This window comes from Diuraphis noxia, unplaced genomic scaffold (assembly GCF_037042655.1).
Source record: "Diuraphis noxia isolate RWA-SAM2 unplaced genomic scaffold, SU_Dnox_SAM2 contig0002, whole genome shotgun sequence".
Taxonomy (NCBI): domain Eukaryota; kingdom Metazoa; phylum Arthropoda; class Insecta; order Hemiptera; family Aphididae; genus Diuraphis; species Diuraphis noxia.
The window spans coordinates 35,029,434-35,056,465 of NW_028301712.1; the positions used below are offsets into that span (position 1 = coordinate 35,029,434).

General features: G+C 31.7%; 1 protein-coding gene and 1 long non-coding RNA gene across 7 annotated transcripts in view; one reads left to right on the forward strand and one right to left on the reverse strand.

Moving 5' to 3' along the window:
• Positions 1-1,303: 1,303 nt before the first annotated feature.
• Positions 1,304-27,032, reverse strand: part of LOC107170189 (ecdysone receptor-like) — a 105,732-nt gene continuing 80,003 nt past the window's right edge. For 5 of the 6 annotated variants that reach the window (XM_089218983.1, XM_015520249.2, XM_089218984.1 and 2 more), the window contains exons 3-8: positions 11,209-11,592; positions 6,538-6,665; positions 6,302-6,466; positions 6,077-6,235; positions 5,779-6,001; positions 1,304-5,689 (exon numbers count right to left, since the gene is read on the reverse strand). In XM_089218983.1, the coding sequence (XP_089075109.1) occupies positions 5,445-5,689; positions 5,779-6,001; positions 6,077-6,235; positions 6,302-6,466; positions 6,538-6,665; positions 11,209-11,592 (1,304 nt within the window). In that variant the 3' untranslated portion in view covers positions 1,304-5,444. Of the gene's footprint in view, positions 5,690-5,778; positions 6,002-6,076; positions 6,236-6,301; positions 6,467-6,537; positions 6,666-11,208; positions 11,593-19,469; positions 19,913-21,812; positions 22,106-27,032 lie in introns of those variants that run through there. The other variant, XM_015520252.2, reaches the window with a different exon arrangement.
• Positions 13,556-16,825, forward strand: LOC149058379 (uncharacterized). Its single transcript, XR_016190177.1, has 3 exons — positions 13,556-13,908; positions 13,965-14,220; positions 16,541-16,825. It is a non-coding gene; the product is annotated as an uncharacterized LOC149058379 (long non-coding RNA).

Genomic DNA, 27,032 nt, shown 5'->3' on the forward strand with positions numbered 1-27,032 from the left:
GTTTTCGTTCGAGAGAAGTGTAGGCATATAGACTCAAGGGTTAAGGCACAAACTATCTACTCTCATGACCTCAGTCCTCTTTTGAAATCCGACATTTGGAGGAGCAGTGATTTTTGTTTACGTTTATTTTTTGTAAAACTCTCTGACCCGTTAAAATTAAAACCAAAGCGCCAATATGTGTATTAAAATACTAGATCTAAGATTGAAATAGAATTTAGTATTTTTATTGCTCTTCAAATACATTATTGCTGACAATTGGCCAACTATATAACGAGAAAATTGACAACAATAGTATTATTTTATAAAACTGTAATCTGTAGTCAGGGCAGCTGGTTGACGTGCCCCACAACCTCATCCTACATACATAAATTCTTTTTATTCATATCAACATAATGCAAGGTAAATCTATGATAAATCACTTGTTTCTGTGCTTCATCTTCAAGCTGTTTTTAACACACTATTCTTGAAAGCAAATTGTAATGATATAGGCAGTAGGCACACAGAGAATCCTTAAATTTTAGCTACCTATTCGGTATTCCACTACCATAATATGTCCAAATAGCCATGTCTTGTTTTATTATATTATATATGCTATTAGCTAAAAGTTATATATTGAGATTTTATCAGTTGGTACTTACCTAATATTACTTGAATGAAAAAATCAATTGTCATGTTTATAATAATGTGTACCGTTGCTTACAGAATTACGCAGTTAAGAAAAATAATGTAATTGTATGTTTGTAAAAGATTCTAAACATGGGGATCATAAATTAAAAGGTAATAAAAAGACATTCCAGCGTAAGAAAAACGAGAGAGAAAAATGAAGTGTCCCTCCGACAAAAAAATATATGACTATATGACACTGTTTAAGTGATAGTTACCTATACAAAGAACAAATCATATTTTCATAATAAAGATACAATTTTTACATAGCACAATAATTTGTCGTTTGTGCAAAATACAATCACGGCCGGGTCATGCACTTAAATTCATAGTTATTATAAATCGTATTAATAAATCACAAAAAAATGATACTTTCACGGCAAAATGTCAAGAAAAATACTGTCTAAAAATTGCATTCCAAGTTGTTTATATTTTAAATTTTATCAGCCACTAGGTATATTGGTATATATATATACTGATCAACTGCAATGCACATTATATTATAGCTGTATAAATATAAGCCGATTGCTAGTAATCATTAGAAATTGGCCTGCAGGCTGCAAATATTTTGGCACCGGCATACACTAAAAAACTGTAACGACGAATCGGCAATGGAATAATAATATCAAAACAATAACGATTAATATTTATCATATAGTCCTTTATTTTTATTTTTTTATCATATGTTTATTTTTTTACAAAATGTGTTTAAAGTTCGTTCCACGTACATTTTAACAACAGCTCTTCATCCCGTACTAGCACACTAATACTATAACATAATACATATATATATAAATAGAATATAGATAATGTTAATTATTAGTTTTCGTAGCACATTGTTCTCCCGTATAGTATAATACTCCAAATTGTTCTGTATGAGTATATATTTTTTTTGCACGCGCGTACCAATAAGTTTTCTCGTCTTTGATTACATATCAAAATAATTTATCTAGTATAAACGTCTAGACACAACAACGTGGATATATGTAGAAAAAACAGTATTTCATCATAGAACATAGTAATTGAATAGGTAAATGAAAAAAAAAAAAAATATAATATTAAACATTTTTTTTCCTGCAAACAATCGATGGACATCGGTTTTTAATTCATCGCAACAACGAATATGATAATACATTTTAACATATTTTCAGCCACCTTTAACATAATTTTATTATTCTCATCGCGTCAGTCTCATTGAGGATTTCATGCGCACCCATTTGAAAAAAAAAATTATAAAATGGAAAATTTAAAAAAAAAAACCATTATTGTTGTAATTTACTGTGCATCTAACAACAATAGTTCTATCGTTAGTTACAATTAATATATTTAAGACTTTTACATGTTTTGGGTATTTATTATCAGTCACAACAGCTTGCTGCAACCGTACATCATACTCGGTAAATATTAACGACTGTAACTATAAATATATTACAATAATAATATTATATACGATTATCGTCTAAACACTCTAAACTGTCTACACAAAATTATGCAATGTGTCACACTAGAATATACACTCAAAAGTAAGTAGTTATATTATAATTGTGATCTACAAAAGTACAAATTTTTTATTTCGCCTTCCATAGTTATTAATAATATTATTATTATTATTATCAATAGTAGCAGTAGCAGTAGTAGTAGTAGTAGTAGTAGTAGTAGTAGTAGTAGTAGTAGTATATAGCATTATTTTATTTCTATAAAACCGAATTGTAGCTAATATCAAAATTTCGTAAAAAAAAAAAGCGCATCTAAAAAATGTACTTGTCGTATTTATACCTATACATGTAAAAAATATAATATAAAAACAAAAAGTACAAAAAATGTCTAAATATCGTTAATATTTGTAGAACTTTTCTTTTTTTTTATCCAAAATAATAGCCTCTAAAAAAACTGCACGGGTTACATACAATGATACACAGTTGAGAGAGTATTAACGTGTTACTTGAGACAATATCAAACTTTGTAATAAAAACTAATTTTTTTAAATACATTTTTTTTTAAGTATAAAAAGAATAAAATGGCAGTGACATGTGAGATTTATCTGCACAAGTGCGCTGAAATACGGCATAATCGTTTCGAAGGGCAGTGAATTTAGAAATCCTATGCGTGATAAAACGTCTAAGTTAAAATTAACTCGTTTAGATATTTTATATTTATTTTTATATAGATGTGATAAAATTAAATGGTACACTCCAATAATTACAAATACACGTAAAGTCATATGAGTTACATTTTAAACATGAACAGTGTCAGCGGTGCAAAATGCAATTCACAACGGTGGCCACAAATCTCTTAAACATAAGAGTTTAATGTTTGACCTTTCGGTACTAGCTACATATTAAGGCCACATTTTAAACTTGTATAGAATAAACATCTTCTGGTGGAATACAATATTTGAGTTCATTGATTAATGAAAAAAATTTAGAACCAAACGTGAGGCTGTTATATGTAACACATAATTTTTAACATTGGATTCTTATATTTTCTATGGTCAAAATAATATTTTTATGACAATTCACATTCTTATATTTATAAAAAAGAACAAGATCATTTTTCAATGGTATTTAAAAAAAAAAAAATTTTTACAAAAAAAATATTAAAATTACACTCAATTTCCTAAGAATTAACATTTGCACAAACATAATCATAAAAATGTACATAACATTATAAATATATAATTTATTGTATTAAAACTGACAAGTAGCGGTTTTTCTGCGGTTACGAGTGAAATTGTTTTTACTAAAGATATCAACTCAGATAAATAGAATGTAAAAAACATCATTTCATCTACAAATTATATAAACTATTTATCTCTTAAAAATATTATAATATCAGGTAGGAATTTCCAAATTGAATCAGTTGGTAAAGAGCTTTTTTAACATATTTAACTATTTCTGTCAATAATATAATTTTTTTTTGTATTGTTAAAATAAATTACAATATTAAGGAAATATAACAGTGGGTATCTTCAACAAGTAGATAATATCTTAGAGTGTACTTGAATGTTATTTTAAACAAACAAAAAAAAAATGATACAGACAAACTTAAAGATGGGAAAAAACAAAACTTAATTAAATTAAGTTGTTCAAAGTATGTTTTACATTAATATGAGTAAACCAATTATTTAAAAAAACAAAGTCTTATCTTAAACTCACATTTTCACTTGAATATAAATAGCTGATATCTAGTAGGTAGTAATAATATTAAAAAATAACACCATGTACACCCTAATTTATAAATATTATAATTATTCATCTACTTGAAAACAAACAATTACACTTATGACCCAAGAAAAATTGGTATTTAATTAATTTATATAAAATTATATACCACCAAATAATTCCTTTTCCAGGAAAACAAAACTATGGACAACATTTAATAAACTTGATAACTATTGCACTGGTAGGATACATAAATTTAGTTTTAATGACAATAACAAAAACAACAGAAAAGAATAAAATATATAACCAGCTTAAAGGAAAATTTATAAGTATGTATCATACAGAAATCGTAATTTTAAAAGCTATCATCAAAGCTATTGAACCAAACCAAAAATGTTTTGAATTAATATTAAATGAAAACAAAAATAATAAATTAAAAAGGAAAACGATAACCGGCCTAAAAGTTATTGATCATTAAGATAGAAATCAGTAAAGCAATTAGAAGACAATTGGTCTAAAATATTAATAATAATAAAATAATATAAATATCTAAACATTGATGTTTACAGTCTTCATCTCAATACACACACAAACACACATTAATAATAGCTATTTTAATTTTCTATTTGTAATTTTGTTTTTGTACTTAAAATATATAGAATTTCATCTAATTAAAACTGTTTCTAATATTTTGTAATTAAATACACTTGCTATAAAATACTTTCCATTAACAGAATTGCTCATTTAGGTTTTGAAAGCATAACAATAATAAGTAATAAAAAAAAAATAATATTTTAATTATGTACATAAAAGAGTGCCACATTTACCTAAAGCCCTGAACCTATGTTTGTACACGTTTACATCAAACGCCCTATGATTATTAACTAATAGATGTTAGTATACACAGTATATTTTTTATCATAATATACAATTTATTATAAACTAATATCACAGTTTCGCGAATAGAAATGATGTTTCTTACATTTCATATAAAAAAAAAATATATATATTTATATAAATTTGTTATAATAAAATTAATTGTCTTATTGATAAACATTTATAAATATATATTAGTATATATATATTTATGTACATATAATTTTAAAAAGAAAAATCCAACACGCAGGTACAAAACATACAGTCTCAAAAACCACACTAGGATAACAGAGAAACAATATAGCACCCTCATAGTTAAAAACAATTTCTGATTAACAGTACTATGTCTTAATTTAGGAGTGAATTCAAACATACTAATACAAAATCTAAGAGTGCTAACATTTTCCTATACACCTTGTGTTTAAAAACAACTCCTAATTTACCTACAATTTCAAACTATAAATATTTAGCTATTTTTAAGCACATTTAAGACAAGACATAAACTATTATGACCTGACATGCTAGATAGTAGTTAATTTTCAATATGTCTATTTCATTAAGATTAGTAAACTGTAACTTAAATAGTCATCCAAGAACAATAGCAAATTGATGTTCAGAGCTACAAATAATTGCCAAGTGGTTGTCAGGGGTCTGAACGAACAAAAAATATTGACAGTCTTCAAAATAATACCAAGTAACACTAATGGTGTGACCAGGTACAAGGTAACTAGTTGAAGCAATTTACTATGGCATGACATCCCATATTTCGGCCAAGAATGGGGGTACTACTCGGTTTTTCAGTTTCAGTGTCATACATAGCTCAGAGTTTTCATTGCCCAATGTGCGCAACTCTGTAAGTACTGAGAGAAGTCGTGCATATCGTACAGTTGCAGTGTCACGGTCTCGATTATCTACATAAGCTTTTAAGGACTCTAGGTAGATCTCTTGGATTTTCTCCACTTTCCAACCATCTAGTAAATTTGGTCTACCTAATAATTTGAAAAAAAAAATTACTTTATTATACTGAAAATATCACTATAGCATGGTTATAATTCATAAATTAGTAATAAATAATTACTCGAAAATATGACAATGGCGGTCAATAATGCATATTCTGCATTATCCACCTTCAAATTATACATAAACCGACTGAATGACAGTTGGTTTTCAATGGCATCTCCCAACCCAGCTTTGTTATATGAATCCGCTGAAAATGGCTGGTTGTTAGCAAATACTATTGAGTCAGTGGTGATGTCATATTTCCTAGCTACCCTGAACATCATAGCTTCACTTGAGCAAGCCTATTTAAAAAAAAAAAAAAATGACTTTAAGACAATCATACAGAAAAAAATGTATTTATTATGTAAAATAATTACCTTGAGTAAAGTGATTTGATCTTCTCTTACAAGTTTATCGAAACCGGGTAATCGTTTGGCAAACTCAACAATAAGTTGAACTGTGAGTATTGTCATCTCTGTAATGATTCGGTATGTGGTATCACTTTGTTTTTCTGCATCATATTCATCCACTTTTTGCTATAAAAATTAATTAATATTATTGATATGGATTGTGGATATATTTTTTATTAATCAAGTATATACATTAGTTATTGTTAAACGTTTCATGTCTTTTTCACTAGGAGCTTCATATTGATCTTGGAAATAGACAAGTCGGTGAATCAGCTCTTTTTGTTCAGAACTTAACGGTTTCACATAAGGTACAGTCGGCATAGGTGTGCCCATTATCATTTGTTCACCGCATTCAATCTAAGAAAAAAACCAACATTTTAAATACAGATATGAAATGAGTTTGTAGAAGAAATTATGATTGTAATTACCTTCATCTCTGTAGGTTCTATTTTTATTACTTCAGGAGAGATATCTGTAGTAGAATTTGGTTTATCTTTTTCTCGTTGAGCTTTTTTCTCCTTTCTTTTTACTGCACATTGAACTTCAGGTACAACACCTAAATAAAAAAAAAAATGTCATATTTAAAAACTTTGCATAAATATCTGAAGTAAAATAATAATTATTTGATGTAATTTTATGGTATAACTAATCAAATATTCGTAGATTTAAAAAAACATAATAATGCACACCACAATTCGAAACATTAAAATTGTATGTTTATTACTTATTAGTTATTAGTATACATTTTAATAGAATATTAATGACTTATTACATTTATTCGATGCGCAATTTATGAATGTTATAGCCTATAGGTTAATATTACCTTGGGACTATGAATGAAAATATTGTAACAACTTTAAAAGATTTATTTGATAAATATATATTTTATATAAATACCAAATTGCCCATTAAAATAATGGACTTTACTCGGAGCCATAATGTCTAATTAATGATTATTATAACGTGCTAACTCTTCAAAACATAAAAACAACACTTACAATTAAATGAGTATAAAAAAAATACTTGTTTCATAGAAGTACCTAATAAAAGTTGAACAACATTTTTATTATATAACATTTAATTTTAAGATACTATTAATAACAGTGTAACACATTAAAATAATATCTGAACATAAACATTATTATGTGTATGATTTAACTTCTATGGAATTAGTGTACACTCCTCAACATTTTGAGAAAAAGCCAATAAATATTATGAAAAGTAATGTTTGTCAAACGTTAGAAATATGTTCATAAATTCCCCCCTTAATTGAAAAAAGTATAAGTATTATATTACACATGTCACATATACATAATATGTATAAATAATATATATTATATATATAATTATTGTATAAGAAATACAGGCATACAGCAAAAACTGTAAAAGACGATTTGGTTTTAATCATCCACCCTGAATGATGGTTTAGAAATCAAAATAACATTTTTGTATAACAACGTAACTAGACAGACATGAAGTTCATAATGTTACGGTCAGTATGATAGTACATTACTTGGCGACCGACGAGTGTGCGGCCACGTCGAAAACAACAGATAACTACACTGGACTAAGGAAAAGCTTTTATCGTCAAAGGAAACGGGGTAACATGCACGAATTCATCGAGCACGCACCGGGTATGGAAGTATGGTAACACAAACGGCGTTTTGTGAACCTCTACGTGTTTTGCTTTTGAAATTCATTTATTATTCAAGAAATAATAATTCAAGACCCACCGTAATTTAGTATGCGGTGTGAAATCGCGAGTAAAAATGCTGGCGAGTCGATCGATATCAGTGTAATAATATACTATAATAACGGCGTAAAAAGGTCAACGTACCTACCATAATAAAAAAAGCTCACAATAGTACCATAACTACCACAACCGGTCAAGGTTGCTTCCACGACTACCTATTATATTATAGAGAGCGCGGGGATTTTGTCAAGTTCGATTTTCTGTCATCGTTTACCGCGTGACTATTAAAATTCTCGTTATTTCAGATACTTGGCATGGACTCACGTCATTATATTTTGAGCAATAGTCGTAGCTATAATATTATTCGACATTCATAGATGGTAAATTATACGAGTATTAGTGGCGGTAACAACGATGACAGGTAATTTCTATGTTTATGGAGGTTAGAACTGAACTCACCAATCCATCATACACTTTTGACACCCCCTACCAGCCAAACACGTACATAATGACACAATCATTAGTCGACGGAAAATAATCGAACAAATCGACGATATGCATAAATCGAATCGTTAACACCGTACTCTTTATTATTATTAATATAATTTTTTATTAATATAATTTATTATATTTATAAATACCACAGGAAAAAAGAAAACTTCAAATCGGGCACTTTTTTGTAGACAGTTGGTTTGTGTAAGATAATTTACCGATCTATAAACTGCTGGCCTTCTCAATGAAATCGAAAAACAATTATTTTGTTAGGTGGGTCTATATAATATGAATCTAGGTAAAAATTTCCGAGGAAAAAATGTCCAAAAACAAAAATGTCTATGGTAAAATTGTCAAAAAAAAAAATCATATAATTTACACAAACACATATTACCTAATTAAAATTTATGAACGTCAATGATAAATATTTTAAAAAGCTGTCAATACTTTTTTCATTATTGTTGTACTCCTAACATACTTTTTTAATTTTAATCAAAAATAGGATATGTACCAACAAATAAAATATTATATTATACACAGTATACCTAGTACCTACATAATAGTAGAACTAAATGCGTATTTACAACATTGACTATAATAATATTTCAAAAAAAAATTAAAATGTATTAATTATGTTACCTACGTGTATATACGTTGTAACAAAATTGTCTCGATAATTTGATCGTAATAACTAATAACCGTTAAATGATGTCCATCACAAATTAGGTAAGAAGTTATAAATATCTTCAGGTATCCACAGTCATATAGTATAGAAAATATACAGCCATACAGGGTGTTTTTTTGACATGGATAACTAATGTGATACAGGGTGTTCCCATTTTATTATATAACGATCAATCGATTTTTCGATTTTGGAAAAGTTTACCGTGGACATTCTTGGTTTGGGACATTTTCACCTCGGACATTCTTAATTTCGGACAATGTTTCCAAGGACATTCTCGGTTTCGGACATTTTTTCCTTGAAAATTTTTGTATAATACCATATCATAGTATATACGATTCGTCCAACGTATTTTATTAAAGCATATTGATTGAGATGTTTCAAATTTGAAAAATTATAAAAAGTATCTAATACCAGTGTTCCATTCTCAAAGCTTTTTAAATATTTTCAATGCCCTTAAAAATATGGTCTGAAAATGAAAGTCATTAATCGTATAATATAGATAAATTTGTGGTTTTATGTTAATATTAGTCGTTTCTTGGCCCCACTCAAAAATGTTTGTATTATACACACAATTAAAACTTATAAAATGATCCATTCATTATTTCTTTTAATAACTAATTGCGGCTATACAATACTAATTAATATGTATACTAGTATACTGTATATACGAGTTTGCATGAAAGTTATAACATGTTTTATGGTTAAATGTCCATGACTTCGTGTTATTATGAGTTATGTTATGTTATGGTTAGTCGACTGTGAAGTTGCACTATAACTAATACCTATATAGGTACATATAGGTACCATATTTAACGAGATAATGTATACTTGATTATATACCTATTATTTACGTAGCAATTAATAATAACAATATATTTTATTAAATTACATTTGTAAAATTATTGAATTCAAAATTTATTTTAAGTATTTATTCTCGGCTGTTTAGTTTGTCACACCTCCGTCCAACCATTCTTAACACATTTTCAAAACATAAAATATAATAAAAAAACAATTTCAAGAAACACAATGGCCATCAAGAAGGACAATTGTATTTTTATAGTATTAATGTGTTATTATTAATTTTGAATTCAAATATTCGTTGTTTATTATTGATTCTAGTAAAACAATATGATTATAAATAGATTGTCAATATGCCGGCTTTCGGATTGCGGTGTATAATTTTTTTTACTGAATAACTTTTGTGCTGAAAATAATTCAGCAGAACAAACTTAGTCTTATTATATTTTGTTCTGACGTTTGGTTTTTTACGATTTTTCAATATGATTATGAAAGCAAACTATTTTAAAATTCTAACATTTTACATTAAAATTAGAACATGATAGGAGCCAACGTAAGATCTTAAGTCAAAGTTTGATAACATAGGTCAATATTTTACACTAATACTGTATAATTCAAATATAGTTAGTATAAAATACATACACAATCCACACATGTCACACGCATAGTAATCAAGCAAAACAATTAGATTTATTAAATATTTAACATATCATATCAGTTACATCTTTTATGAAAACCAAATGGCCATCATCATAACCAACAATTGTTTTGTATTGTAAATTCAAAAAACACGTGGAAAATTACATGCAAACAATAATTAACTTTGACTGTTTTTGGCCATACGTTAAGCTCACACATTATCTAAAACAATTTGCACAATTATTACATTAAGGTATAATAATATATACGTGTATGATGTATTATATATAACAACTATTTATATGCGACTAAGGCGTGGACGGCGTAGGCCGTACTATTTTGCTTTTTTAAAAAGTTCTCCAAAATATGAGCCACTTCGGTAAACGTAAACAAGATTATGCTGCCTGATCAAATTTTAGAATTAAAATATACAGGCTACAAGAGCCTTCAGTCACATTATTCTTATTAGGTATTACAATATCATATAAATTCTGATTCTGATAATATGGGTACAAATTTAAATCTAGTGCCTAAACCTGCCAAATGATATGGTGGTCTTTAGCCCGTAAAATTGCGGACTCAATTTGCGCATTTCCTGTGGAATCCGGGGGGCTAAACTTATTTTTAAATTGTAATCTACATACGTCTAATATTAGTGTAGGTACTTATATTATACACTTAGAGTGTATTAAGTCATACACTTGCAGTTCGGGAAAACCCAACGTATTCTATTTTTTCGTTAGTAATCAATTTTCTATTTTATTATAAACATACGAATTGTGTAACACTTACATTCAGGCCTCATGCCCACGGTTAGGCATTTTTTCAACCGGCATTCCTGGCACTTCCGCCTCATGTACATGTCGATTTCGCAGTTGTTGCCGTACTTGCACTGGTACACGGCGTTCTTGGTGATACTCCTCCGGAAGAACCCTTTGCACCCTTCGCATGTGAGCGCGTTGTAATGGTAACCGGACGACCGATCGCCACATACCAGGCAAAGCTCTTCGGGAGGTCGGTTGTTCAGCACGTTGCCACCAACGCCACCCCCGGGGCCCGATGCCGCGGTGTTGACGACGCCGGTCGTGGGTGGGTGGTTGAGTTTCTTCTTCTTCAACCCATCCGAATGGCTGCTGACTCCCGACAGGCTGTTCGGCGGTGACAACTCTTCTTTGACTGCACATGGAAGGAGAAAAAATAACGGTTTAAACAAAAACGTAACCATTATTACATATTATATCAGTATAACGCATAATCATAGTAAAGTATAATTTGTACCTATATAATATTATTATGTTTTACTTTCGTCTCGGGAGAGTGTTGGAGTGAGGCCGGGGTGTGGGAGATGAGGAAGTAAACAGAACCCGAAAACCTGTTTGGGAACAACTGACACCGTCGTGGAGTGGACGAACCCAGTGACCTTGTGATCGAGAACGAAATATATCTATACATTATTATTATATATACAAATCTTTTCCCTCCAAAAATCTTTTCGAATACCTACATTATATTTTAATAATATATATATATATATATATATTGTATACAATAATATAATAACATAATAATAACACCGTGTGTGCAGCATTGAGTCATGCGGGGTTAATGCCCTTCGAATCGGATAGTATCGTGTCGTAATTATTTTGTCACTGCGCATTGTGTATTCAAACGGTGTCCATCGTAATAATATTATTTATCACTTTATCAGAATGATGACTGCTACCTGCACAGCGACGAGGGCCCAAGTTACCCGCAGCAGAGAACTGCCGTCGACGAAAAGGTCTGGGGGTTGCTTGCATACGGGGGGTCTTGAATATACTAACTATCACCTGTATAAAGTGCGACCGTTTCGTATTTAGCTGTAAACCGAAATTAAAAAATCGCACACTTTGTTTTCGTTTTACCATGATTGTAACTAATAATAAAAGTTATTTTTTTTATTATTAAACGTCAAGTTAAAATATTAAAATACCTACTACTTCGAGTTACATTAACGAGAAATTGTTTGATTCTATCAAGATACTTAATATTTTGGTACTACGAAGTACATTTATATTTACCTTTGGAGCTTACAATATATTATTGCTATTTTTCTTGTTCGACCGAAATCTGAAAACGGACACTTTAACGCCTATACAAGGCGTCGTCAAACGCGACCGGATGAGTAATAATAATAATAATAATAATATATAATAGACAAGTTTTTTTTTATTATTATCATTATTCTAAAGAAAAATCATTCGACGACGACGATGTTCAAGGCCGTCCGCGTTTCGCAACAGTCGCCGACACGACGGACGCTCTCTCGCAATAGTAATAACTAATAAGTTTAAGTTATAACATAGTATTATATTATATAGAAATAGAAACGAATAGATATCGCGCGCGCGCGCGCACACACAACCACAGCATTTCTGCCTTATTGTTTTATGGTTAGAAGGAAAAAAAATATAAATCCCAAGAGATTAATTGCTTTTGTGTGTGCGTTGTTTTTAAACGTCTGGCGAGATGCACATTTTTTTCTTCCCCCCACGACCTAACCCAACAGAAATTCTCGAGAGACCTCGCGCACGACACGCACACACGCATTTACATAAAAAATAAATAGAAACAAGCACATTCCGATGATAAATCTATCGGAAAAGTCGCATTTACGAGTGTGTGGACTGTATATATAACAACTCGAGAAACGACCAACGCTGCCGGTGATGTCGGTGGAGCTAAGGAGCGAACATAAAATTGATATAAAATTCGCGTATACCTACTCGTTTATCTCGTTCACGGTTTTCGCGCACCGGACGTTTTGTAGGTACTGGGACAGATGTTAATTATTCGACGTTAAAACCAAATGAATATTCATCGAACGCTCAACGCAGCTCTCCACACACCAGTGCACCGGCAGCGAATGGAATATATTTCGCGCTAATTACCGGAACCATCGACGTACATAAGCATGACCTCAGTGGCAGCGGCGGCGTCGTCGTCACAGAGCACTCAAACGTCGAAAGACGGTCGATATTAGGGTTTTGGATGAGCGAAAACACCGTTTAAATTTCTGCGACTCGGCTCAATTACGACTGCAAGGAGAAGACAATGTTTTTGGACCGGTTTATCGAGTGTAAATATCTCTATCTATCTCTGAACGTACATATTATAATAATATTCAAGACACACAATATAAACTCACACACAATAATAATGATAAAATAATACGACGTCGTCGGCGGCCTATTGTAAAAAAAAATCGATCTCAAACGCCACGGGAACGAAACGCTATTATTTTGTATCATATTGTGTATACTGTAATATTGAGTCCCGCGCGCGATGCAGCAGTTGTAGAGGTAATAATAATAATAGTAATAATAATAATAATATGTGCTTAGTGATGGCGTGCGGCACTGCAGTGGCGAAGAAGAATTCGAAGAACTGAAACCGGTTAACGACAACGACGACGACGATTGTGTATTGTGTGTGAGCAAAGAATGAAAAGCTGTAAGTAGTAATGCGCTTGTTAAAATAAAAATAAAACATTTTTACGTGGTCGATAGCGTTTATGGTGTTGAGCGAAGCGACAGAAAGTAGAAATCTGACGTTGTTGTCGTCATAACCGACATAAAACAACGTCGACAGAGGGAAAAAAATCGAAAGCTTTTGACGGAAATTCGACTCGCAGTTACGTGCTAATGTTTTACATTTTACGTATACATGACGTTGACGACGGAAACGGTTGTGCGCATATTACATTATTCGTTCGCTGGGCAATCTGTGCGTTCGGCAAGCGGAACAGATGACGACGTATATGATGTGAGTAAAAAACAGAATCACAGCCCGCGAAGGCCGTAGAATCAGAAAACCGCGAAGATCTGCGGTCTAGATAACAACCAGAACGAAAGACAAAAATGAAAAATAAGATTGGTTTTTTTCTTATATCATTGTTGTTATTGCATAGTTTTCCGTCATGATAAGTTTTTTCTCTCAATATAATAATCTCGACAGTAAATGTTGGAACTTGGAACAAATATATCAACACATTTACTAGAAGACATTAATTTAACTATAATAATTAATAATATATGGGTTGAACTAGGAGTAGTAGAAGTCTAAAAGTCTAAAATTACAAATTATTTTATTCACAGAATTACTATTTTAAAATACGTAAAGGTATTTAATTTTCTGATACAAATTAAGATTATAATTGAATAAGCTATAGGTAATAAATATTATTATTCACCAATCAGAACATAAAATAATATTTTTATCTTGTAAATTAAATTAATTCCATTATTGGACTTATTGTCCGAAAATAGAAAAATGTGTACAGACTTTTTTTCTAATCGGACTTACGTCTGGGATTCAACAGTGAGATATTGTGGAAATGAGGTGACGATTTTCAAAACATTTTTCAATGGTCACGCTGCTTCAAAGAGCACTAACTGTGGCAGTTGAGGTTTTTAATCGTAAAAATTAAAGTAATTGACTGTAGTATTGTGAAGGGCATACAGCCAAACGGAGGTAGTAGACGCCGTAATTCAGCTTAAGTACACACTCTGTTATGCACTAAAAGACTCTGCACTTTGTGGGAAATATCTATACGTACACCGTGGAGAGAATGAAAAATAATAATATGTTAATCGTTATAATTATTGCCATCTGTATTAAGTATATTTGCTCAGTCGGATGACCGCGACGTTGATAATAATAACGTGTGCACGCGTATAAACACTAAAGGCACGTGCATTCGGTGGAACAGAATGACGACTAAGGTTCATTCCTACTGCCACGGTCAAGTGAACAGTGATTATTATTATTGTTGTTATTTTTGCTGCTGCTGCTGCTGGTGGTGATGTCAGATTGCTCACCATGGTGAGAATTTTCCGTAATGTAAAAAAAAACTTCCAAATTATGTGTATAAAGTACATTTCGCAATGTAGGGAAATTATGAACAGAAAAATAATTAAGTGGATAAGAACTACAATGTTTACGTAAAGTCGTAAACGTATCCGATTGCATTGATGTATCTACTACCTACAATGCACTTTAAGCAATTATAAACTTTACCACTTTTATAAACTCGACAATACACGCACTAAATTATAAAAAATAAATTATACAATTATTTCGGTTTTGGATTTCAACAAGTGCCGTATAATACAATATTAAGTGGATAATAAAAAAAAAATGTTATAGAATTACTAAGCATAATATAAATTATCAGTTAATTAATTTAATTCAGTCTTCAGATCAGTAAGTTCTTAAAAAGCAATTTTAACTTTTATATCGATGACTAAGATGATAGCAATTGGCTGTATTCGCATGGGTCGTACCTATTCACCATCGATTTTTTTCAGTTTGATAAACTGCTGTATTTTATCCCCTAAATACGCATGACTGACATTAATTTATTGATTCTAATGTGTGGTGTTAACAATATGAATTTGTAAGTACTTTAAATAGTATTTATTCATATTTTTTTGCGAGTACAAGGTTGAACAAAATTAATATTCGAATTTAACTCTCGTATTAAATCGTATTAAACAGCATATCAACATAAAATGTGTATGCAGACTCGAGGCTATTGAACGCTATAATAGTATAAGCTCATACAAATTAAATTCTTAATTAATTACTAATAAGTATAGGTAGTTCATTAAGTACATGGATAATTTAATTTTTATTACACAATTTTATATTTTTATATTTTTCTAAAAGTAATAAACAGGGCTATATTTAAAAAAATATAGGTCCCAAGATAATAACAATTATTTATAAAAGCGTTTAAATATGCAATAAAAATACTGAAAAAAGAAGTGTATTCATTGTGATAAAAATTCAAAATAATATAATATAAATATCATGTTTACTCAAAAAATATATTTAACTTATTAAATTATAATTTAAGACTTGGGAGACCTACCTAAAAACAGTAAAAACCATAGGAATACAGGAATACAATACATGTTGCAATGGAATATGAATATGATATATGTATCTGTATCTAGCCTGTCCGTTCTGGTGGCAGTCAGCAGGTTTATGCAGATAAAAATAGTCACGAACATCCAAATAAATAGATTATCTAAAATACTTGGACTAATTAAAAACTATAAAATAATAATCTTTGTTACAGATTACAGAATTTCTCCAGTGCCTACGAAATACATAAACAAACTCAGCTGCAGCCACAACATCCCCAATGCCTCTATGGCAGTACTATAGGAACAGACGTGGAGACCATCACATACATTTTAAAGATCTTAGACAAAGCTCAATTTATACGAAAAAAAATTATGAATAATGGACATTATTTAATTACGATCAATAATAAAAAACAATCATTGTAGTTATAAATATTTAATTATCTGTTTATAATAGGTATGTATACTATAAAAATAAAGACTGTGTTAAATGTTAATAGTTTATTATATTGTTATGATGTTAATAAAATAATGGAATAGCGCTAAAATCACTAAATCAGTTAAAAACCTTAAAATTCTTAAAGATAAAGACATACAACAAAAATGTAATGTTTACTTCATGGTGAACTGAAACAAATTCATATTTTAGATTAATATCACTGTTGTATAGGTATTTAGGATGACTCAAAACAGCATTCAAATAATATAAATATTAATGAGCTTCATACTAAAACTATTTTTAATCCATTACTAAGACTAGAAGGTAATTTTTGAGAGAAAAACAATCGTCAAAATAATGCATTGTTAAATAACGTAATATTTCAAAGGACTCAACCGGATAAGCATAATATTAATATTTGATCAGAAAACCTATCGTGACTTAACGGTAAACATATTGTAGGATTTAACAAATTGCCGGAGCGGAAGGAAGTTGCACGAACGTGATAAGAAATTTTATCGCGTAATGGCACACTCCCAATGCACTTGTGACCATTGAGTCATAACTCACAAGTGCGATTTAACTGAAATAATCGGAACCGGTTTATTTGGTATTCTTTTACAAGAAAAAAACCAATAGATTAACGAAAAATATTTTGTCAGGTGCATTAAAAATAGATATAAAATTAATAACCATAATATAATAGTAAATAATAAATTATACCAGTCATTGACACGAATCGTAATTAATATTAGTAAACAATTTTTTTTAAACATTTTAATTACTATAGCCTAAGTATAGGTATAATATCTTCAGGACGTAAAAATGTAAACGAATTTATTATTCCATAACATACGTTAAAAATAATCTGGTGCTAATGGTCATTACTCACTATATAACGTAACAGCGATTGTTCAGATAAAGCCCACAATAACTACAACTCACATGGGAATATTACGCCCTAAAATTTAATCGACACCTATATCAATAAAAAGTAATATAGTAAGTCTACCGAATATATACACAAAATTAGCAAAATTCCAAAATATCATATTAGATATGAATTTATCAGTTTTATACAGTGATGATAAGTATTGATTTTACAATGATCAATTTTAAATATCGTTTATCAACTTTTTTTTGGTGTCTATCATCACCTTTAGGGATAGTAAAACAGATTCGATTTTCTACTTCAATATATTCTTTGGTAGGATAGGTATTGAAACAAGTTTATGCTTTAAGGAGTCAAAAGTAAAATCTCTTTGAAGTTTTTAAAAGCATAAAAAACATAAAATAAAAATTAAGGAAAAACGGGAATTTTCGCGAAAAACCAGTTTTCTAAAAGCAATTTTATGTGGTGAAACTCTAAAACTAATAACCACGGATAGTTTTTGAGATATTTATGGACTTGATAAACCATTTTCCGCTTATTAAAACAAACTTGAAATATTAATACGAAATCACTTATAATATATGTTGTTATTAGTGTAATTAAAAAAGTCGCAATCATTTTTTATGGACATCTGAGTTAGAATTTTAATGAAACAGGTGATACCTTTTTTAAAAATTTTATTTGATAAATCTAAAAGGAACACAAAATACTGAAATACCTCGATAAATAACCGTCAAAATATTATATCAGTGATGTATATAATCTGCTCACATGATCTGCGTTGTGCATTCATTACATAAGTCATTTGTCACCAAGTATATAGTAGTACTAAAGTCGTTTCACAATAATTGTACGGATACACGAAAAAAAATTAGTTGTTTGGTACTGGAAGAAACGGGACATTTCGGGTCACGAGCAAATACGCAATTTTCATTGTGTTTTAATATTATATATATATGAAATAAAAAAATAAAACACGCGAAGAATTCAAGCGGATTTATTCGTATATGCGTTTATTGTGTCTGTGGGCCAAAACGTAGGCGTACTAGCTTATGTACGATCACAACGAGTTTGTTGTACGATCCTCTTCGAGATATTCCGACTAGTTCACCACTACAGTATTTTATGTCTGTACTCTGTAATATGTCGCGAATAAGATTCAACTTTTTTTCTGTTTTTTTTTTCACAGAATATAGCAGTCTCTTTTCGTAATTTGGAGACGTCTCGCAGGGGCGGTGATTATATGCTAAATTCAATGGAAGATTAATTGTACATACATTTACAATAGGACGAGTTATTTTTTCAAGACACGTCTGAAGAAAAAACTATCGTCGGCGGTGAGGTTATATTCCTGGAGTATACAGATGACAGACCTGAGAGGAAACTTGAGATAGACTGCAAAGCGCGCAATCCGTTTAGTATCGCACACGCATTCATATCGCATATGCAATATATACCTACAGATTTTTTTTCGTCAAATTTTCCAAACCATTCAACCATACTTGAAGTTAAGATATTATACACGAATCGAAACGAACATTTCTATTAATCGAACCAAACCAAACCGGTAATACTGGAGCAACTGTCGACATATCGACATTATGAACGACGACAATAACATTAGAAACGAACATAATATAATTACAGTACATATAATCCCCACCAGATAGTATTGAACGAAAAACCCTGCTAGTTATCGTACAGCAAGAGCACACGATATTTGTAAAAAATATAAAAATAAACCTCGACCACTTGACGACGGGACAATCATTCCATATGTACATAAACTCAGGTGACCGCCATCATATACCTGTTGTTATCACGGGGACGGTGGACGAATTGTTGTTGTGCTGTGTCATGAACCGGTTCATAATGGTGTCCTGGTGATACCGCTGCTGGTGGGTGGTGTAGGTGGGCTGTTCGCCGAAGCTGTCGTCAAGGTCCTGCAGGAACTCAAAGCTCTCCCGGGTCATAGGGCTGTTGATGTTGGAGCTGAAGAATGCATTGATGAACATGCTGGTAGCCGAGAACCCGGTAGAGGCGGCTGCCGACGAGGACGATGACGACGAGGTGACTTCGGACGACGAAGTCATAGCCCCGTCGTTCTGTGATGCGAGTCGCAGCATGTCGCTTGTTCGGCTGGTTTACATGTAAATAATAGTGGAGGCGCAGCTGACTTATGGTTGTCGATCGGGGATGCGTGGTCGACCGCGAGCGCACGACCAAATAACCAAGGTAGTAGTAGCTGTACTTCTGTAAAATGGGTTCGGAAACATCCTCTATATACTAATGTGTTTATTTGTTTAGGTGTGTGTGTGATAAGACCCGCCAACGTGTTTCGCCACCGTTTTTTTCCGTTTGATACCAACTCACCCAACTTGAGACTGGTCATGAAATAATAATATTACTATAATTATGACTTCCAAACCTTTTGATAAGGGGAGTTATATACCGGAAATAAAACCTAAAACCCATCTGGAGAGCCAATGCCACCAGTGTCTAGCACCCCATCTAACCCTGCGGACGGTGAGTGAGTAAAGAAATTAATTTGGTTGATATTTTTTTTATTATTTTTTATTTTAGGACGTCGCAACGACGCAGCAACAGTATCGTCACGTGAATGTGTTTCTTATATTATTCTATATCATTATATTATACATTATTATAATAATATGTACGCGAGGGACCAGCAGCGATTTAATAATAAAGTGACGTCATTGCGCGCGCACAATAGAATCTTTTGTGTTCAGACGCTGGCCCATCAAATACGGTTTTTATTTTTTTCCGTACGCCGCGATATAACATAATAACATTATTATGTTATGCAGATGTCGGGATGATTGTCCATACAGATTATTACGGCTGACCTTAAGCACACGCAATATTCTGAGATTCCAAAGTATAGGAGAGTACTTACGAATACGGCCGATCGACAGTTGTGAGGTCGAAATTGTATTAGTTTCTAAAATCAGAAACAAGGACCAATATACGAACGCGGGCGCAAAACAATTCACTATAGATACTTAAAATGCACACGTTAAATATGTAATATATTTTACGAAACGAACTTCGTATTACCGAAAACGCAGTCGATAGTAATATAATCTATATTTTTATTTCACATACCCCATTAAGCGCGCTAGCCGCTAAGCGATTATTTGTTTATCTGTAACACGCGAGTAAGTATGTATATTATTATTATACTTTAGGCGTAGGGTCGTTAATGTTGAGCCCGTCTGTATGTCACATCGCGACGACTGTTCAAAAAAGTCCATTAAAAAAAACCACATTCCACGCACGTTATATATACAGGTGCGATACGAGCGACGTCGTCTACAATGTCATCTTAATATAGAAATCTATAACGTACCTACCCACTATATATATATAATGTACCTATATACATAATATGAACAAATACTACAAAATATTAATGTATGCATTTACCCACTTTTAATTAGTGTTCGGTTTATGCGACGGAACGCCTTATTTTATTCTTTCCTACCACCGTTAGCATCAAAAGTTTAAAACGCAGAGATGATGCACCGTGCCTGATTTCTGATATTTCGGGGAACGAATAAATAAACGGCTTTGAAACATGTTGTTTTTAATTCAGGTGTTTTCGGGTGATCGTTTCGATATGCTATATCAAGACTTTTCACTGAAAACGCAGCATGATTTAAGTTGAGTGCTGCAATATATTAATGTTTTCAGTATCATAGGTGTTCATGTTTTTATCACATACCAGGTTTTTGTTTATTCAACAGAATAACTACAGGTACAGCAGGTATTTATATCATCGACAAGCAAAATAATGAGGAAAAAGTTTAATAAATTATATACATTATAAAAATAAATATATTATTATTAGAGGGCACAACTTGGCTTGAAAAAACACACGTTATGATCACAACATAAACGCGGCAGGATATTGACTAGTTAAAGGTTTATTCTGAACAATCAATTTGAAAAATTCCGAAAGATTGTTAATTATAGAAAACCAAAAATGTAACCTGTGTTTTTCCTAGCCATTGGGACGTACCTCAGTTTTGTCGTAATCAGAATTTTGTCTTTGGTCGTATACGACTTGGTATAACATATCGACACGATACCCATTTCGTTAACCGTAATTATATAAATGATAGTCTAGTACCTCATACAGCGAGCCGTCTGCGATCTAGACGACATATAACAAAACAGAAATAAAATCAACACCGAACCGAAACACAAAACTTTTTATCACTATTAATGCATACGATCACAAACGTAACAAAAATAGTTGAACACACGCACGTTTCAAAAACGAATATCAATAATAAAGATTCGGAAAGTATAAAATTGACAAAAAGTGTCGGAAACGAAAAATGACACACGCGGCGGCAGAGACTACGACGAGAGGAGACTTGAACGCACGACGGGATGACACTGCGGGAACGATGAACTTGAACTGGCGGCTGCAGGTGAGAGAGAGTGCGGCGGCCGGGCGGCGGCGGCATTGGCCTCCGATATCAACACACAACACGCGAGTACCGCCGCCGCCGTAGTCACGACCGCCGGGTGGGGATAAGTTCAGGGCCAACACTTTGCGCCCGCCCGCCCGCTCGATACACCTCCGCCACCCCCACCATCATCGTACGAACGACGACGACGACTATACCAAGACTATATTATTATTATTATTATACCGCGACCGCAGTCGACTATATATAAAGCACAATAATATTATATTATAATGTTTCAGAGCAAAACACAACGACGAGCGAGTCGACTGAAAAGGAAGAATATACAAACGTTCCTACGGTCTTACGTTGATATTATTACGACACACGCGAGAGTACTCTCTCGGCCACGACGTTTTCAAGTGAAAGTACTACTCTCTCCGCGGCGGCGGCATCAACGACGACTACAACGTTTAATATTTTATTTTTTTATTTATCGTTTGTATATATCCGAAACCAGTGAACCCGTGGCCGATGTGCTATGTACAGTATTTATGATACCTATACGAGTTTTCGGCGTCATCGCACTGAGCAGCACGCGTAGTATACGCAATCTTAAAATATATAATACATCCGATCGGTAACCCGTTATAGTAGATTATTATTTATTATATTAGTATTGAGATGCACTTAAAATTCTTATAAGTTACCCTATACACACATTTATTCGTCCGTTCTACCAACGACGCCGTATTTTACGATACGGTTATTATACGACGTGTGTGGAGAGAATAATTTACTACCTACCTCGCCGCCACCGCACAACCGATGTCGTATAGGAAAATCATTGTTTTATTTTTTATACAATTAAAAAAAATAATCGGTAAGTGACGATCTTCATTTTCGACAATATTCCTCAACGAAATATCGTAGGTATAGAACGCAAAGACAAAGTTTCTATTTCTTATTCGACAGAACGCCAAATAGGTGACAACAATTATTTTTATATTACAAGAAAAACATGTTTTACGAAAAAACAAAACGCACAATATAAACTTGAATATTATAAAACATTATATATGACATGGGTACATTAAAAGTTATAACATAGTCGGATCACGTGGCCGATTGTCGGGAGATTTTTCAAATGTGGTCATACATTTTAATATCTAAAGGGGTAAAAATTAAATTTGTTCGTATCATACGTGGATGATTAATGGATATTTTTTCATACTAGAAAATCCGTGACTAACGCACACGGTCCTCTCCTCGAGAAGATCACAAGCAGTTCTTCTGCAGGATTTTTTTTTAACATTAATATTATTGGATAGGACGGAAAGATACGACATGTCGGTAGCGGTAGTTTCTAGCTTATAGAGTTTCATCAAAACGGTTTTCGTTTCTTAGTAGGTAATATATTATGCGTTTCGGTCAGATAAAGACAAACCCTAACAACAGCAGCAGCAGCAGCACGGGACGGCTGCGGGCCGCGGCGGTGAGTTTCTTAAAAGCGGTTTTCAATGCACACCTTGCAGTGCGCGGGGTTAAAAGCCGAACTCCAGCAACCCCCTCTAGGTACAGCAGGTGTTACACATTATACAACCCTCTCTCGGTATTCTTAACCCTTAGACATTCTTTACGACGTGCTTGTAATATAAGACACACGCGGTGAATAAAACTCGTTAAGCAATACGCGTTGCGTGTGTGCGTTTATGTGAGTGTGTGTACGTGTATAACAGGTATAGATAGTGTGTGTGTGAGAGAGAGAAGAACCAGTTTCATCTGTTGATTTTGCGTCTCTCCTTGCAGGTTTTAAAAAAAAGATTATTATAGCTCTCTGGAGGGATATTAATATATAGTAGGTCCTATATAGTAAATATATATAATATATAGTATATATATATATACTATATATAATATATAGTATATATATATATATACTATATACTGTACAACGGCTGTGTACGACTTCACACGACCTACGTTTCCCCGAGTAGTTTTTTACATTAACGATTTCGATTTACGATCTTGGTCAAACCATCTGGAGATTGTTCGTACCTTACGATCGTAAAAGGGAATATCTGCGTTTATAAATGTAGAAATGAAATAGAAAAAAATATTCTGCGAATGCACATATTTATTGTACACAGAGTCCGAGATGTTTACGGTCTAATTACATGATCGTTGCTTATTGCAAAATAAAAACATACCAATATAGACTATATATAATATTATAATGTTATACATAAGCGATGACTGATGTAGTAACACGTTGAATACCGTATAACAGTATGTACTCGTATATACATCATAAACCACAAAGCCTCAGATTTTAATGCATATAATTGCATCTTATTTTATTGTACCTAATGTGGTACAACTTTCAAAGCAATAAATGTCTTTCATGTATACTATACGAACAATTATATTTTTGGTCTATATGTTTTTGGAGCATTTTTTCATAGTAATTTTAATTTTTAACCTATTTATAGGAATATGAAAAAGCTAAAAACATTCTCATTGTTAATTATCTTTCATTTTCATGCGATACCTACAAAACAAAACAATCATAATATATTGTCTTAAAAATAACACATAATATCATAAATATTATACATGTCAATATTTTATTATATTTTCAACAAAAATCCTACTCATTTATACAATATTTAATAAATAATAATAATTTAATTATATGATCAAAAATTAAAAATTAAATTATACATATTGCATTTTAAAGGTAGTTTGTAGTTTTTAGGTTATTTTTAGAAAAAAATGTATGGATTTAAAATCCTGACCCTAATTTTAACATTATTAATTTGCTTTCGCTTATTATAGATTATATTATAATATATATGAGTATACCAAACTATACATAACAGTGTTATGATAACACAGATATTAATACGAATGCAATGATAATTTCATCTTGTTAATATTCTACGCGTAAAATCAAACCGCAGCAATAATAATGACTATAAAATGGAATAGTAATCAAAAGCAAAAAATAATACGAAAAGTATATCATTATTTTTATATTTTTTTATAAGACCACAAACCAATTCTCATTGCATTGCTCGAACATAGTAGTTTAAATAAGAATCTGACATTCGATTACGTAATACGTTTAATACTCCGTCCACGTTATTGGTTTTAACGTTTGCTAATATATGACGTCAAGCCTCAGGCAAACTAGTAAAATACATCAAAATTCTAACACGTTATTCATAATGTTATAGTACAATGTGCCACAATTTAAGATAGTTTGGTTGTCCAACGAGCTATATGATAGATGCAACAGAAAATTAATCCAGTTAATATATTACTAGCGCTCATAGTGAACCATTTTGTACGTGTCATATAATGATCTTATTAAAATCTGTATACTAATATAATCAAATATTAAAAGTAAATAATAAAATTAAAATAATTTTTAAATACTATTTTAATTAAATAGCATTTTAATAAATTTTACTTTACCACCTGTAGCCGCTGTAGATCAAAAAGATCACAATGTATCACGATGCCTTTGAATTCATATCGATATTGTCAGTCATGTAATACCACTTTTATAAAGCCTGGATGGTTAGGTAATCATACTTTATTAAATCGTGATATGTACCAATACAATTGAACATTTTAATTATAAATATTATTATACAGCTGGAGTAAAGCCTTAAATTTAAATAGATACAGCTATAACGAGGTGATTAAAAAATTAAAAGCAATTATATCGTACCTATAGTGTGTCAAAAAGTAGGATCAAAATAAAATCATAATAGAACGGAATACAATACCTATTATGGTTTTTATCCTAGATCTTAAAACGTTATTCAGGCATCAGTCAAGTAATTCAAGCCAAGAAAATCAGAGAACGCGCCTAAAAACACAAATATAGGCAACACAACAGCGGTCGCGCTGTCATTTACAACAATCTCATTCATACATGACGTTTCCGATGTTTCCCTTTGTTAATAATCAAGTTGCCCACTGGATGATGATAAAAGTTTCAATCTTGCATGAAAAATTTCCCAAATTGTTATAATTGTTTCTAATTATACACTTTTAAAAGCTATATAGGACATGAAAAAATAACAATTACGCTTTTTCCTCAGCTTTTATGATTTTTTCACTGACTGTAAAAACGAATTAAGTATATGAGTGTTTTCGTGAACACCCCTATACTACAACTTGAAATCGATATAAATATATATATATATATATATATATATATATATATGAAGGAAAACTAAGTATATTGCAACAATCGTGTTGTTGATAAAACACCCACGCTACAAAAATTCGAACGGATTGCGATCGAACGAAGATAAAAAAAAACTTATTAAAGTGACAATAAATTTGCACAATAAAAAAGCATAATGCACAGGCAGGCAATTAATTTTCCGGGTATAATCACGACCGTCGGATTTTAATGCTTTATCGCCTATCCATCGAATTTAAACAAATACCGAACATTGAACCAAGTATTATAGGTAATTCGGGCTCGTTTTCCTCTGAGGGAGGACTTAGATATTCTGCAGTGGATCTCAGTTCGACCGATTTAAAATGAGATTCGTTTTTCTTATTTCGAACTCACAAGTATGCACATATATTATTCATTGGCAACGTTTCACAAGCGTCGATAGGTTTTTGCACAGCCGCCATAATTTTTTTTTTCAGTTTGCTTGTCACGGATGCGTTAACGTCGTAATAATAACAATAATATAATATACGCTCAACTCCCGCTGGCATTGTTATAACACGAGATATTTCGATCGATAACGTGGAGTTTTTTATGCGTTCAAATCTTTTCTCGGCCTCCGCCAAAAATCGACGACGACAAACGTTCTCTCTCGGCGTCACATCCGAACGCGATAACCTTCACGAAATTGCAGCATATGCCCACTTCCACGACCGTTAAGGTATACCTATGC